At 46.3% G+C, this 15,313-nt stretch overlaps 1 protein-coding gene across 2 annotated transcripts in view; it reads right to left on the reverse strand.

Annotated features, from left to right (window-relative positions):
* Positions 1-15,313, reverse strand: part of LOC119175876 (fibroblast growth factor receptor 4) — a 93,245-nt gene that overhangs the window by 17,063 nt on the left and 60,869 nt on the right. For both annotated transcript variants that reach the window (XM_037426896.2, XM_037426895.2), the window contains exons 3-4: positions 12,341-12,451; positions 588-866 (exon numbers count right to left, since the gene is read on the reverse strand). In XM_037426896.2, coding sequence (XP_037282793.2) covers positions 588-866; positions 12,341-12,404 — 343 coding nt within the window. In that variant the 5' untranslated portion in view covers positions 12,405-12,451. The remainder of the gene's footprint in view (positions 1-587; positions 867-12,340; positions 12,452-15,313) is intronic.

The raw sequence follows: 15,313 nt of genomic DNA on the forward strand, positions 1-15,313 counted from the left end.
ACATGGGCCGGGCATGTAGCGCGTAGACAGGATAAGCGCTGGTCAATAAGGGTAACTAACTGGATTCCCAGAGAAGGGAAGCGGGTTAGGGGGAGACAGAAGGTTAGGTGGGCAGATGAGATTAAGAAGTTTGCGGGTATAAATTGGCAGCAGCAAGCACAGGACCGGGTTAACTGGCGGAACATGGGAGAGGCCTTTGTCCTGCAGTGGACGTAGTCAGGATGATGATGATGATGATGATGATGATGATGATGATGATGATGATGATGAAAATGGGCAGTGCATAACAACGTACTGAGCATGGACACACGTGGTTCCTTGATCTTTCATTCGCGCCCATGGCGTCGTGTTGCACACACAAATCATTATTACGCGTTATTGATAGTCCCATTATGTGACACGATCATGACTTCTCATACATGGCTGCACGCGTGTACTCGCTTCCTCCTCTCCATCTGACTCTTTGGTTCCCTTCCTTGCCAGGCTCGTCTTCCTCGGTGAGCGCTCGTTCCGTCTACTGGGTAGATTATATGCTTTTCTTTAGCTCGTCCCTCATCGAATCACCACGAAGCGTGAAAAGCACTCACCCACTCGCACAGTGAAGTTCTTCCAGGCTTCGCCCAGGTCGTTGTACGCCTTGCAGAAGTAGCGGCCGCCATCGCGCGGCTGCGCGTTCTGGATCGTGAGCGCGTAACGTGACATGCGGACGTTCTCACGTGGTGGCGCCGTCGTCAGTTCACTCTCTTCGTGATACCAGACCAAGTAAGGGCGTGGTTGTCCTGAGACGGCGCACCGGAGCCGCACCGTGTCACCGGCCACTACCTCGTACAGTGTCCTTTCATCGTCCTTTTTGAGGACCGGTGGACCTACACAATCAATCAATCAATCAATCAATCAATCAATCAATCAATCAATCAATCAATCAATCAATGTTTAAAGTAACAAGGTGCAAGAAAAATTAAAGGCAGAGTAAACAGATTAAATCTTGAGTTAAGACTTAGATGTTATCAGCGCAATGACTGCGCCTAGCAGAACCCTCAACTCTAAACAATGGACTAAAGACTCCAAGAGAGTAGAAAAGAGCGCAGTTGTATGGACTGGACAAGAGATCTGTGTAGCTGGCTCGTGATATTATTTAGACGTGCGTATAGGTTTTGTAGTGTGTATATAACAGATGATTTATTACATTATCAGAATGGATGCCATGATACAAGAAGCGCAGTCCCGGGTCCTTCCTGAATGGGTAGGATTAAGAAAGTACCGGGACTGAATTAGAAAATGCAGATCAAGAATACGTTGCTGACAGATCCCTTCGATTGATAATTGATATGTGGGGTTTAACGTCCCAAAACCACCATATGATTATGAGAGACGCCGTAGTGGAGGGCTCCGGAAATTTCGACCACCTGGGGTTCTTTAACGTGCACCCAAATCTGAATACACGGGCCTACAACATTTCCGCCTCCATCGGAAATGCAGCCGCCGCAGCCGGGATTTGAACCCACGACCGGCGGGTCAGCAGCCGAGTACCTTAGCCACTAGACCACCGCGGCGGGGCGACAGATCTCTTGAGTAAAGTGGATGATTCTGAATAGCTGTGGGGAAAATAGACGCACCGGTTATTCCAAGACATGGTGCTTTGTTTATTATAGTTACATCCATTACATGAACACTATGTGCAGATTTTCGTTGAATCCAAAAAAGTGGCCCCTTTTAGTGCCCACTCGTCATCTGGAACAAGAGAGAGAATGTCGGAAACACCTTGGGTCAGACGCCACCACGTGGCATGAGACGCAAAAGGGTTCTTTCCCCGCGCCGCAGTTACGCGAGACTCCGGGACAAAGCGCCTCCGGGCACCGCGTCTCTTTCACATGTCTGACAATGGCCCTTGCAGTGCCTTGCTCAAACACAAGGACGCAACCGCTGTGACAGTTCACGCTAGTCCTGTGTATATACCTGCGCGTTCTTATCGAGCGTCCTTCTTTGTTCTTGAGCGGCACGTTTCAAGTAGGTAGCTGCTTGTCCTATAATTACACCATTTCTCGATATTGCATTGATTAATTCGCCCTTGCGGCGAAATTGTGACTTTTGCCCCTTCTGCGCCTATGTCGTCCCATTACCAGCTTCTTTTGTTGCTTTTATTTCCTTTGCTGTTCATTCGAAGGCACAATTTAGGTAATTACTTCCACAATAGTCCGCTGTCTTGTGCTTTATGTTTCTTTTCGCGATTTAGAGAAGCACAGCGTGCTTTGACCACTGGTCCTTTTTTTTTAGCTGATAACGCCTTTTATACTTGACCAGTAAATAATTGTGATTGTGAGACAGGGCCTCTGACTGCATTTGTATTCCTTCGTACAAAATTTGCCATATACTTCACTGTTTTAAATTTCATTCTTGGTTTTAGTTCGCTGCAAGTGGAGTTAGCATGAATGGGCCTGTTAAGCGTCTCTATAGCGGTCTTCGTTGTTAGACGGCTACATGACATCTGCTGTTGGTAACATTTTTCACTAACAGGAATCGAAAACAGACAGCTTTTCGCTCGTAAGTAGCATGGTCAACTATATACGTTCACAGTATCCCAATTTGCTTACCACCTGAGCCTGAGAACAATTGTAGCGCAAGGGCGCGTTTGAGAACAGGTGCACATGGAGCTAGTATTTGTGTGAATTAGGGCTAAGAAGCGCACCAGTAAGCGTCCGCCGATCTGTGCGTTTTATAAATGTGAAGACAGAAGGCGTGATTGCTTTTTTTTTTTTTTTGCTCTGAACTCTGCCTTACGGTGAAAACAATCTGCTTTACACGCAGGCTTTTTTAAGAAGTTGTCTAATACCCCTGTCACACGGGCACTTAAAAGTCTTTTAAGTAAGCGGTCTTTTTCGAAAAGGAGTTCCTGACAGCAGACACACGGCACAGAGTGAACTCATTTTCAGAAGCGGTCTTTTTCGTAAACGGCGTTCGTCGATCTCTTTTACGGCTCCGAATGAGTAGCCTCGAAACCAGTGGGCGCCAGCAATTTTCGAGTGGTGGGAAAAAAAGAGCGAATTGCTTATTTTTCTGCTTATTTTTCTGCTTAAGAGAAAATGCTTATTTTTCTGTCACCAAAACTATTTGTAAAAACAAATTTCATATCCTGCAGAAGGTGTATTGAACTCTTTTAATGGTTATTTCCTTTTATACTCTCGTAAGCAGCTACAACGCGTCGGCAATATCACGTGGTGACGCTCGGTCTCGTGCCGCGCCATTTTGCACAAGTGTTTCTTCATCTCTTATTCTCAAATTTATTTGAAGAAACGAGCAGTGCAACGAGTCTTTAATTTGTACATCGTGATACATCGTTTAATTTTCATTGCTTCTCTTTTAACTGCTAGCGCCACGTTTTCGCTAGCGTCTTGGAACGAAAACACTAAAAGGAGATCGTTGCTGCCGTGTGTCTGCGCCGCAAACACCTCTTTGTTAAAAGTCTTTCAACTTCGTAAAAGACCGCTTACTTAAAAGACTTTTTGCGCGCCCGTGTGACACAGGTATAACACGAAATTATCTTGGAAATTCCTGCACATTGTTAATTGAAATGTTCCGCATCACAGGTCTTGCATCGTGTGAATAATAACTAAAGGACTGCTGAGGACAAGTGGCGCAAGTTTAAATTCCCAGGAGGAAATAAAAAAAGAATGCAGAAGAGTGCCCTTTCTGCGAATTTACCATTTAACCTCATCTTCGTAAACTATGCAAAAACGAGCACAGACAGTATACCCTTTTAAATCATTGGTACTGCGTACTGCATTGCTTGATCAATTTGATTAGATTTAGCCGACGAAATGGGTACAGAGGGACTCCCGTCAGATGTCTTTTATTTGGGCCAATATCGATCACAATGGTATTATCGGCATGAACTGGGATGACACACGACTTGCACACCTTTGCACAACGCTCTGTTTATGTGTCTGCGGAGGTGGCCGAAAGTGGCATCAGTTTCTTCCTTGAAAACGGCAGGTATATCGGTGCTTTGACTTCCGTTGACCGATTCTTTTGTATTCATCCGCTGTTTCGTTGCCAGAGTTACCAGCATGGCGAGGCATACTCAGTGAAAGGCAAACTTATTCTCTCTTTGTTTTTAACGTATTTTTTTCAAGCTGCAGACTGCCGACAAAACTTATTCGAAGGTGTCTCAACAAGCAAACTGTACTGTCTCAAATCTTAATATAAACACGATGGAATTCCGGGCGAAAGACATCATTTCAGCTTTTTTTCTGTTTCTTATACCTACAATTCATTAAATGAATAGAGTGTAATTATTTTTACCTTTAGTTGTTTGTTTTTCTTGTTTAATATAGACGGCATGTGCGACGGCGAACGCTCCGGCAGTATTAAGGGCGAAATGAGGGGATGCACTTTCTGGGCGAAGTCTTCGTGTGCGTGACGTTTGATGGGCACACAATGCTCCTATGAAGTGCTACAGGGCGAAGTTTCAGCCTGAACGCCGTTGGAACACACACACAATTCGGGTTACCCTTCCACAGTGGCTTAATGGAAGGTATAGGTTTGCTGGCACCACATGTGCCCTCAGCTATAGTCTGTGTTCAGTGTGCTCATGGCCAAATTTATTTTAAAGAAAAGCGAAATGCGAGCGAGGAAGCTGAAGCTGTCCCGTAAAAAAAAAACCTGCGTTAAGCGTCGCGAAGTCTGTGAAAAAGAAAGCATTTTTTAAAATTTGTGAGCGTGAATGAGCGGATGCTGGACACTACCAAAATCACCAAGATACATTGCTTATGCAAGATCGATGTATATTATCGCGCGGCGCCGACCATTATCCTAAAGAGTTATAAGGTTGGAATGTTTACACCTAACAGTGGCTGTCAAATATAACTTTTAAATTTGTGAGCGTGAACGAGCGGATGCTGGACACTACCAAAATCACCAAGATACATTGCTTATGCAAGATCGATGTATATTATCACGCGGCGCTGACCATTATCCTAATTAGTTAAAAGGTTGGAATGTTTACACCTAACAGTGGCTGTCAAATATAACTTTTAAATTTGTGAGCGTGAACGAGCGGATGCTGGACACTACCAAAATCACCAAGATACATTGCTTATGCAAGATCGATGTATATTATCGCGCGGCGCCGACCATTATCCTAAAGAGTTATAAGGTTGGAATGTTTACACCTAACAGTGGCTGTCAAATATAACTTTTAAATTTGTGAGCGTGAACGAGCGGATGCTGGACACTACCAAAATCACCAAGATACATTGCTTATGCAAGATCGATGTATATTATCACGCGGCGCTGACCATTATCCTAATTAGTTAAAAGGTTGGAATGTTTACACCTAACAGTGGCTGTCAAATATAACTTTTAAATTTGTGAGCGTGAACGAGCGGATGCTGGACACTACCAAAATCACCAAGATACATTGCTTATGCAAGATCGATGTATATTATCGCGCGGCGCTGACCATTATCCTAATTAGTTAAAAGGTTGGAATGTTTACACCTAACAGTGGCTGTCAAATATAACTTTTAAATTTGTGAGCGTGAACGAGCGGATGCTGGACACTACCAAAATCACCAAGATACATTGCTTATGCAAGATCGATGTATATTATCGCGCGGCGCTGACCATTATCCTAATTAGTTAAAAGGTTGGAATGTTCACACCTAACAGTGGCTGTCAAATATAACTTTTAAATTTGTGAGCGTGAACGAGCGGATGCTGGACACTACCAAAATCACCAAGATACATTGCTTATGCAAGATCGATGTATATTATCGCGCGGCGCTGACCATTATCCTAATTAGTTAAAAGGTTGGAATGTTTACACCTAACAGTGGCTGTCAAATATTACTTTTAAATTTGTGAGCGTGAACGAGCGGATGCTGGACACTACCAAAATCACCAAGATACATTGCTTATGCAAGATCGATGTATATTATCGCGCGGCGCCGACCATTATCCTAAAGAGTTATAAGGTTGGCATGTTTACACCTAACAGTGGCTGTCAAATATAACGACTCTGATTGTCTCATTTTGTATCTGGTATAGCCTCCGCTTCCAGGGACTCAGCCTGAGCGGCGCCTGGCAACGTAACGAACCTTTCTTCGGCTCTATTCATTTTCCTAACCTGTGCTGCAGCCCTTTCTGCGCAACGAAAAGGGGCAAATTGTAAAAATAGCAGGCCGACTCCAGCGGGGCGAGCTCCGCGTAAGCGCTGCAATCTGCTCACTCTCTTCCCGCCCGAAGCCCCGCCGCGCCCATCGCCACTTGTTCCACCTCGCTGAGTCCACACATCAGCAGCGCGCGCACCTTTACCGCCCAGCGCCAGCTTGACAGCCTGGGCCGCGGCTGTAATTCGTTGAGTCCACCTCAGAGTTGCGTAATGTAAATCTCCTCGCGACGCGGGGCCAAACACGGGGCGTGTCGCGTCGAGGCAGGAAGCGCGCGCGTCTATTCGAAATGCATGTATTCCGAGTTGCATCCTGCGGTCGGGGAGACCCGCTGTCGTGATCTGTCGGCGAGGTTTTCGGGTGGAGCGCTGAATTCGCGATGACACCGAAGAATACACGAGAAAAAGAAATACTGGCGCGACCTTTGGCGAAGCGAGTAATGAAAGGCGCGAACACGTCGGAGAGAAAAAAAAAATACTATAGGGCGCATCGGGACGATCAACTATAGTTCCTGAAATGGCGTCGTTCGCGCAACCCGATGGTATCGGTTCCCCGAATCGCTAAATATGCTAAAGTATTCGGCGATGAAGCGAGGCAGTTGCATTTTTTATTACAACAGAGAAAAAAAAATATAAAGGATGGAAGGGCGGGGAAGGTGCTTTCTGTCATTGCACGAGAAAGAAAGGGCCGTTTAACGATATTCCATTGATAACAGCTCGAGTATGATAAGCTCAAGAATAACGGGAGATTGCCGAAGTGTAAATGAACCGATCGAGTCGTTTAGTCCGGTGCTTGCGCTGCATCGATTGTGTCGTAGCATAGTCGTTAAGCCAGGCCGAGTTCATTGAGCTTCGGAAGATTAGTTCGCATAACTATTTTTCTTCGTAATAGCTGTTTGAAAGTGGCCGGCCGACCCCGCTAACAATAAGGTGAGTATCACAATTGGCTCGCACCAGCACTTGCGAAAGTTATGACGCAATAACTGTGTTTAAACTAACACTTCTATGGAGCGTGAAATATTCTGTCGATAACGGGCCATGGTGATCAAATGAAGACTGCGTTTCTTTCGAAAGTGCAGCGCAGCAGTGAACTTTGAAATGAATGGGCCCTGCCATGGTAATCTAGTAGCTAAGGTACTCGGCTGCTGACCTGCAGGTCGCGGGATCGAATCCCGGCTGCGGCGGCTGCATTTCCGATGGAGGCGGAAATGCTGTAGGCCCGTGCGCTCAGATTTGGGTGCACGTCAAAGAACCCCAGGTGGTGGAGATTTCCGGAGCCCTCCACTACGGCATCTCTCATAATCATATGGTGGTTTTGTAACGTTAGACCCCACATATCAATTATTTAGAAATAAAAGGATGGAGCAATGTGCAATTCACACCTGGAGTCCTGTGAATATAACGTCAATTCACGCCTGCTCTCAGTCGTGGTGATTCATTGGCAAGCGCGACCCATTTGGCGAGTGACCGAGACGTTTTAAGACACTGCGCTTCCAGGAAACATTGCGTTCGTTCGGGGCGTAACCAGAGCGCGGCGCATTATAATTACCAACTTTGCATTGTTACCCGCTGACCTAAAGCGAAAATGCTTGGCGAGAACTTAGAGCGAAAACTTGGTTGAAGCCTGGGTTCATCCACTCGTTGCCTCAAACATCCAGATGGTGGTGGTAGCGATTTTGCTTGTAAAGGGGATGTGGCCTGGCAGACTTGGCCGGCGTTTGATCCCGTCTCTTTGCATGTAGTATATAAATAACCATTCGTATTTTAATCAAATTACTCACAGAAAAGTGAGAAGCGTGCGAAAGACTTCCCGGTGCAATATCTGCGATCATTGTGGGAAAGATACTTGTTGTATGCGCATTCGTGGGGAAACGCCATTTTTGCACATATTGTCCAGAAGGCTCCTGCTTTCAGGGCGAGCGAGCGTGCAGGACCACTTGAAGTGCTTTATATACTGCATTGAGTTAGTGATGATGTAAAATGCAGAGAGCGCTACAAAATAAATTGTTCGTTACGAGCTCAGCAAACCAACAGTGCGAAAGAAAAAAGAAGTTCGAGATGTGTATATATTCAAATTGACGTATAAGAGCTTAAGGACTAAGACACAAAGGCTTTTTTTCGTAAGTGTTGTTTCCGATGGACAGGCTGCCTCAGTTGGTATGTCGAACACCACACTTGGGTGCCATCTGATCTTAGAAAGTGTTATAGCTTGGGCGTATTAATAAAAAAAAAAAAACGTATGGCGCAGGAAAATGAACATCTCTACCAATCATGATGCAGGGTGTATTATTGAAGAAGGCGACCAAAGCAGTGGCAAAAAAAAAATCTCATGAACGTAAATCTTTGTGAATTCAGCATTTATAGAATACTCACAAACGTGTCATTCATAAACAGCTTTTTGACATCAGCCGTGTAGTCATTGCTAACAGTAATCATCAGGGCGGGTCGAAATTTCGTTAACAATACGTCACAGCCTGTTGTATAAATACGCGCCCTGCTTGCGTAGTACGATCTCAATTTTACCACAAATGGTATGTGTACCAGGTATGTGTATTCGACCCAGTCAGTCGCCTTTTGTGAAGATGAATTGACTCATCGTGACATTTTGAAGCGCGCTTAGAAGGTTGAAATATTTCCGCCAAAAAGTTCAACTTGATACTGTCAGTTCTTATTGTGTCTGATTCATTCACGGATGAATGTACGCGCACCAGCACTCGGGGCGAGACGCTTCCACGTCTTCTCGTCGCCCCCGCGCCAGTTTCGCACGGAATCAGAAATCGCTCGGCGGTGGATTCAAGACTAGCATCTTCCTTCGCACCAGAACGGCGCTCGGTCGGCAGGAGGATCGTGCCCCGACCGCAGTCTCGACATGACAGCCGCCGGAAGAGTTACGATCGCCTCTTGCATGCGTGGCCCTGGCGACACCGCAGGGCGCGTGTCTCCATGAATCAGAGCTGCGGCAGGCGTGATCTGCGGCGGTAATTCGCCGCTCGTCGATGGCGAAGACGCGCGCACGCGAAAGTGGCCGCGGGGTCCTTTTACTGCACCCACCGGGATTTACGCCGCGGCTCCAATGGGAGTCCCCGTTGTCAGTCCACAGGCGCGACCATTTGACGGCACGAGTCGAGAGGTCGGTTAATTTTGGCCCCCGTGGCGGCACCGGGCTGCAGCACAAAGCCCTTTTCCGGGATTACCCGGCGCGCGGCAGCGTCTACTTGCCGTTTCCTCGCCTATTCGCCCCCCCCCCCCCCACCCTGCCACCGTTATGTGAATTCCAGCACATACGCGCATGCGCGAAGACTGTGGTGTTCTATAACGCCACGTATATACACGCATTGCCTTCTGAAACAACAGGGCGCGGTCTAGACACTAAGCCACGAAAAAGAAAAAAAGATGACGGTTGATGACTCTCTTTACGGGTCCCTCCACTTGCCAAATATAAACGCCAAGTAAGGATAAGGAGCCGTTTTAATCCATTTTCGTCTTTGAGGCGCGCTGCCGACACGTCAAGCTCCGATGTGCTGATGCCACGAAATTGCGGAAACGACGGGGAGGAACAAATAAATGAACAACGCGTGCACCAACACATGTCGGGAACCAGAGCTGCAGGTAGTATTTCGGGAAATTGTCCGTAAGATAATATCTGTTGTGCCTCTTCTTGAGCAGGCGCGGCGAAATTGAATGTTCACAACCAGGGTGAATACAACGGTGCTATTTTAAATAGTTAGGTCACATTTCTTTTTCTTTTCAAACATTTCTAGTTAGAAAAAATAAACTTGCCATTAATTTTTTGTCGCAGCGCCTCAGCCCATATATATTGAATTTAGAGCACGCGCAAAAAGTAATAAGAAATAAAAAGAAAAGAAAGGGATAAGAAAGAGAAGGAAAAGTAGTTGCGTTTATACCTTGAGCATGGTCTCGGGATCACTCCTCACAACTTCGGGAGAGCCTCACAAAGTTTTAGTTTGGCATCAAAATGCACGATGATATTTTCACGGGCTGAGTAGGTACCTGAGATACTTTCTTCTCTATAACAATATTAACCACCTGCAGGACGCTTGAGTAATGTGTCTTGGACACTCGAAAAAAAAATACTACAGATCAATGAGATAACTTCTAGTCGGAGAAAAATTTTAAAAATAACGTCATTGCATAGAAGAATTGGTGGGCGTGGACAGGGGTGGGGGGGGGGCTGCTTTACGTAATACCATACCCGTGTTCGCACCACACCACAATTGTAATCGCCTGAATGCCCGGTTCTCCAGACGTGTTAGGCAGAAAGCCGCACTGGCGACAGCTTGCGGGGTTGATCGAGGACTGAACAAATACAGACGGGTCTTAGTTAGTTATATGTGATATACGTTGTAACAGTATAGACAGAAATTGGCACTATCAAAAAGGCAATCAGGCTCACACGAAAATAATAGATACAAAAACGAATTATTTTTGGCTTCAAATCTGTTATAAACGACGCAATGCTTATCTGTCTCATTGTGACAATAAAACTAAACAAACTAAACAAACATACAACAACAACAATAATAATAATAATTGATCTGGTTTAGCATGCTAAAACCCCGATGTGATCATGAGGAATGCCGTAGCAGATGTTCCTCCGAATTTCGACCACCTGGGGTTCTTTGACGTGCGCCTTTATCCAAGTACACGGGCCTAGCTCAAGAATTTTCGCCCACATCCAAAATGCGGTATTCGCTCCCGCGACCTTTCGGTCGAGCATCATAGCCACCAGGCCACCGTCGCGAGTCTCACCGAAACATGAGAAGGTGAAATTACAACACAACAAAGTTCATTTGACAAGACAGGCGTGCGTTCGCATTTATTGGAAGAAGGATGTGACACCTTTCTTAACAAAATGTTTAATGTCACAAACAAGAATGTGGCCATAAATTGTCTTTATATAAATATTTTAGTTTTTATGAGACCATTTGAGTTTTGAACTTCCTGCAAATAACTATTTCTTCTTTATAGCCGATATCCTGTTGGCGTTCGCGTTTCTTTTATTTCGTTATAAAGATAATAAATATAACAATGAAAATACGCGGCCCAGTCAGTTCAATATAACCAATAATTCGTTCTATAAGTGTTCGTTATAACGAGATTCAACTGTTATAACTCTAAATAAAAGCAAGTGAATATGCATAACACATGTAATCACATCGTCCGTATAAAGAGTGAAAAAAATTCTGTTAATCATCTTGTCTTATTCAAATTATTCCTTACTTTGACTAGTTATGTTGTGCAGGCTTGCGTTCACCATTATTGGAAGAATGATGCGACCATGGTGTTAAAATGTTTAATGTCACAAACATAAAGAAGAATGTGGTCAAGAATTGTCTGGCGATAATTATTTTGCTTTTTATGAGACATAAATCAAATATAATTCAGTTATAATTAAAATAGAACAACATAAATTATTAAGAATATAGTTTCGCTTTTACGCCATGTATGCGGGCATATTACCACGCCATTAAAAATCAGTGGCGTCAAACAAACATTGTAACGACTTTTGCCACTGGATAATCCCGACCTATGGCCAACGCGTAATTAAAAGGGACGGGTCTATATAGATATAAATTCGCACGAAGTTTAATTTAGATTTCATCGTACTCGCGCCAGAATCAGACGTGTGCTTATCACCATCCACCCGTTGTCAAACCGCTTCACGTGAGATAAGATGGCTTTAGGTTTAGTCGGTCCGAAATCACGTAACATGGGCCAGAATAGGTAGTGTTGTGAGCAACGCGAAGAGATTAGAGAACGCCGAAGCATGCGCAGTGCCCCAAGAGAATGGGACATCCTTCTAAAAGTTAATTCGAGCGCGAAAACACAACACGATCACTCACACACGCACACACCCATGCATCAAACACACAGCGCTCCATCCCTCTTCAGCAAGTCCGTAAGAGGTCGGGCCACGTCCGCAAAATTGTTTACAAAACGTCGGAAGTAAGAACATAAACCTAAAAAGTTGCAGTCTTCATTAGTGCTGGTCGGGACGGGGAAGCTTTGCACAGCTCGAACTTTGTCAGGATCAGGGCGTACGCCAGAGGAGTCGACAAGATGGCCCAACATGGTTATGTGCTGTCGAGTCCAGAGTGATGGTGTTCGCATGAAGCAAATCGTAAGAAACGCATGAGCGTGCGCCTGACTTACTTTGCGACACTGCCAGGTAGAGCAGGCTGACGAAGGTGAGGACTCTCAAAAAGAAGTGACGCATGGTCCGCTGGAGCAGGGTCCTTGTTCAACTGATCATGTCCCCAGCTTCTGCAAAACGAAAAAAGGGGTAAACAGCAAGAGTTAAACAAGCAGTTGCAAGCTGCCTCCATCGCGTTGTTGTACATTCACACAACGTCGTTGCACAGTTAGTAAGAGGCGATAATGCATTAATATCTGGGGTTTTACGTACCGAAACCACGATACGATTATGAGAGACGCAGCGGTGGAGGGCTCCGGAAATTTCTGCCATCTGGTGTTCTTTAACGTGCGCTGGCATAATAGCACAGTACATGAGCCTCTACTATGTAGCCTCCATAGAAACGGGACCACCGGTATTGAACCCGCGACCTTCCGGTCAGCAGCCGAGCCCCGCAGTCGCTGATCCACCGTGCACATTCAAGGGTGAACACAGACACCGATTTAAAAAAAAAAAGCAGGAGGACGCAACAAAGGAGAGAGGGCAGGGAGGTTAACCAAAAGACATCCGGTTGGCTACCTTACACTGGGTGATTAGGGAAGGGGACAAGAAAGATGAGAAAGAGGGAAGAGAGGGAAAAGAAAAAAGGGTGGGGGGGGAGACTGACAGGCACACATTTCCCCATAATGTGCAAGACTGCACGCTTTGTTCGAAAGCTTACCATGTAATTGAAGAAAAACGAAAAAAAAAGTTCTCTAAATGCATTCTCGGAAGCAATACACTGAGTGTTTAAATATTGAAAATTGTTAAATAAACGAAATCATTGTTTCAGGGAAGTGGTCGGAAAAAGAGCGCGAACATGCCTTTCTATCTAGTTTTATACGTGTCATTGTTTAGATAAGAAGTTTGTAGAAGCGATCACAATTTGTCTGATAGAGCAAAATCCTTAGGGTTTAATGTTGGAATGATTTCACATATATCGGAAGTATAATTATGAAAGCCAGTATCGCACCAGCTATGCAGCATTGGTGCGATACTCGTATTCACTAAGCTTTTTTCATTCGTATACTGACATGCACCTGTTAGCCCGATAGGCATTCACAAAGCTTTAGCTCTGTGACTGCGCGTGAGAGGAGATGTCTGTTAATACTGATGTTGGATATACTATAGCGATGGCGAATTGCCAATACCAACGCAATCAAATGAAATGTTTGCTGAGTTTGGTCCCTGTATTGACGTCAAAATTACGTCGAACGTTCATTCCTTTTTTTTCTTCCCTCGCCTTGCTATCCCCTTTCTCCTTCCCCAGTGCAGGGTAGCAAACTGGAAATTCTCTACTGGTTAACCTTCCTGCCTTTCACTCAGCCTTATCCTTTTTTCTTCTACATCGAATGCTGCAACAGTAACCTGCGATTCAATAAATGCTCACGTTCCTGACTGTTACTTGCTTTTGCAGGGTGGTGGTGACTTGCAACGAACTGAAGTTACTCTCAGATATGTCTTTAGAGAGTGGGAAAACACTTCCTCGAGCAGAACGAATGTAAGGGGGAGGGCGGGAATGGCAAGCGTTGACGGCTCGCCGGGTGACGGCCCTCCGACTGACGTGCGAACCGGATTGTGGAGCGAGGTGACGTGATAAACCTTTCGAGCGGCAAAACAGCGTGTCGGTATAGTTGGGGGGCGGGAAGCGTCGGGGAAACAAACACGAACGCCGATAGGGATCGCAGAGCGCTCACCTCATCGGGGTGGCACGTTATCTCCCGCACTGGGCGCCTGTCCCTCGTCCCCGGAGCTGCATAAAAATGGTGCTCGGAGAGCTGTCAGCGCCCGCTCGCGCGCATCCATCGACGGCGAGGTGATGCGGCTCGGAGCGCGTCTTCAAGAGCACGCCGCCGGTCTGAGTTTTCGCAATACCCACCCTGTCGGCGGGCCCGACGGAGGCCACGCGACGCGGCACCATCCAGCTTGCGACAGTTTCGTGCATTGCACTTGCGGAAACGAGCCTCCAGCCAGTTTTTGCAGCAAGCGGCTCTTGGGCGTGTTTCCCGTTGCGACGAGCGGGATGTTCAGGTGTAGCAATAGCTGTTGTCTCCAGAAGGACTTTTTGAGGCTCTGAAGCAATGCTTACACAATACGCATGCAGCGCACACATGGCTTTGGTGTACACGTTAGTTTTTATTTAAAAAATGCTCGGCTGCTGAGACGAAAGATGCGTGTTCGATTGCAGATGGCGGCGATTGCCGATGGCGTTCGTCTCAATGGCGGCGAAACGTCCGGGCACTGTTCATTTATCCGTGTACGATAAAGAGCCCCTGGTGGTCGAAATAATACGTAGCCCCATCGTGGACTGAGCCGCTTAGGAACGTTGAGTACCATGAAGCCACTGTTCGTATGACCTAGACATTTGTGATTACGTGAGCCTTGCGCCACCCATAGTGTGCAGGTAAGTGGCCTCTGCTTACCGGAGGTGCGGTAACCCAAACGTGCTTAGCCACTCATATTTCAAATGTACAGACGGGGACTGCATTCTTTCGCACAAGTAAAATGAAGGCACAGCCTGAGCGGTGTACGCTGCCGGCGTGCTAACGAAAACTCGAGAAACTGCAAACTGCAGTGCCTTCAAGCTCCCTTGCATACGCTCAGACTGATTCGCAGGCTCTGCAAGTGCTGTACGGAACAATTGCGACGGCATACTCTGCTTGCAGCTAGCACAGCAATTGTCTTCGGAAGCCCCCCTGCGATGCTCCCGGCTCCCTTTCCAAATGTCACCCCCGCCCCTGTCTGTCGTGCGTACGAAATGGAGCGGCCATTTAGCGGGGCCCACTTCAGTGGAAAAGCCCGAGTGAGCGTGGCTCCTCTTGATGGCTTCGCCATGCGACTTTCCGACAAGTCAGACGCGACCGGCCAAGCAACGCTCAGGCGAAAAACTCTCCATTGGGCGAGAGTCAATTGCGGCAAGCCAGGTATACCATCGAGGACATGACGCGGACCAC

Source organism: Rhipicephalus microplus, chromosome X (assembly GCF_043290135.1).
Source record: "Rhipicephalus microplus isolate Deutch F79 chromosome X, USDA_Rmic, whole genome shotgun sequence".
NCBI lineage: Eukaryota > Metazoa > Arthropoda > Arachnida > Ixodida > Ixodidae > Rhipicephalus > Rhipicephalus microplus.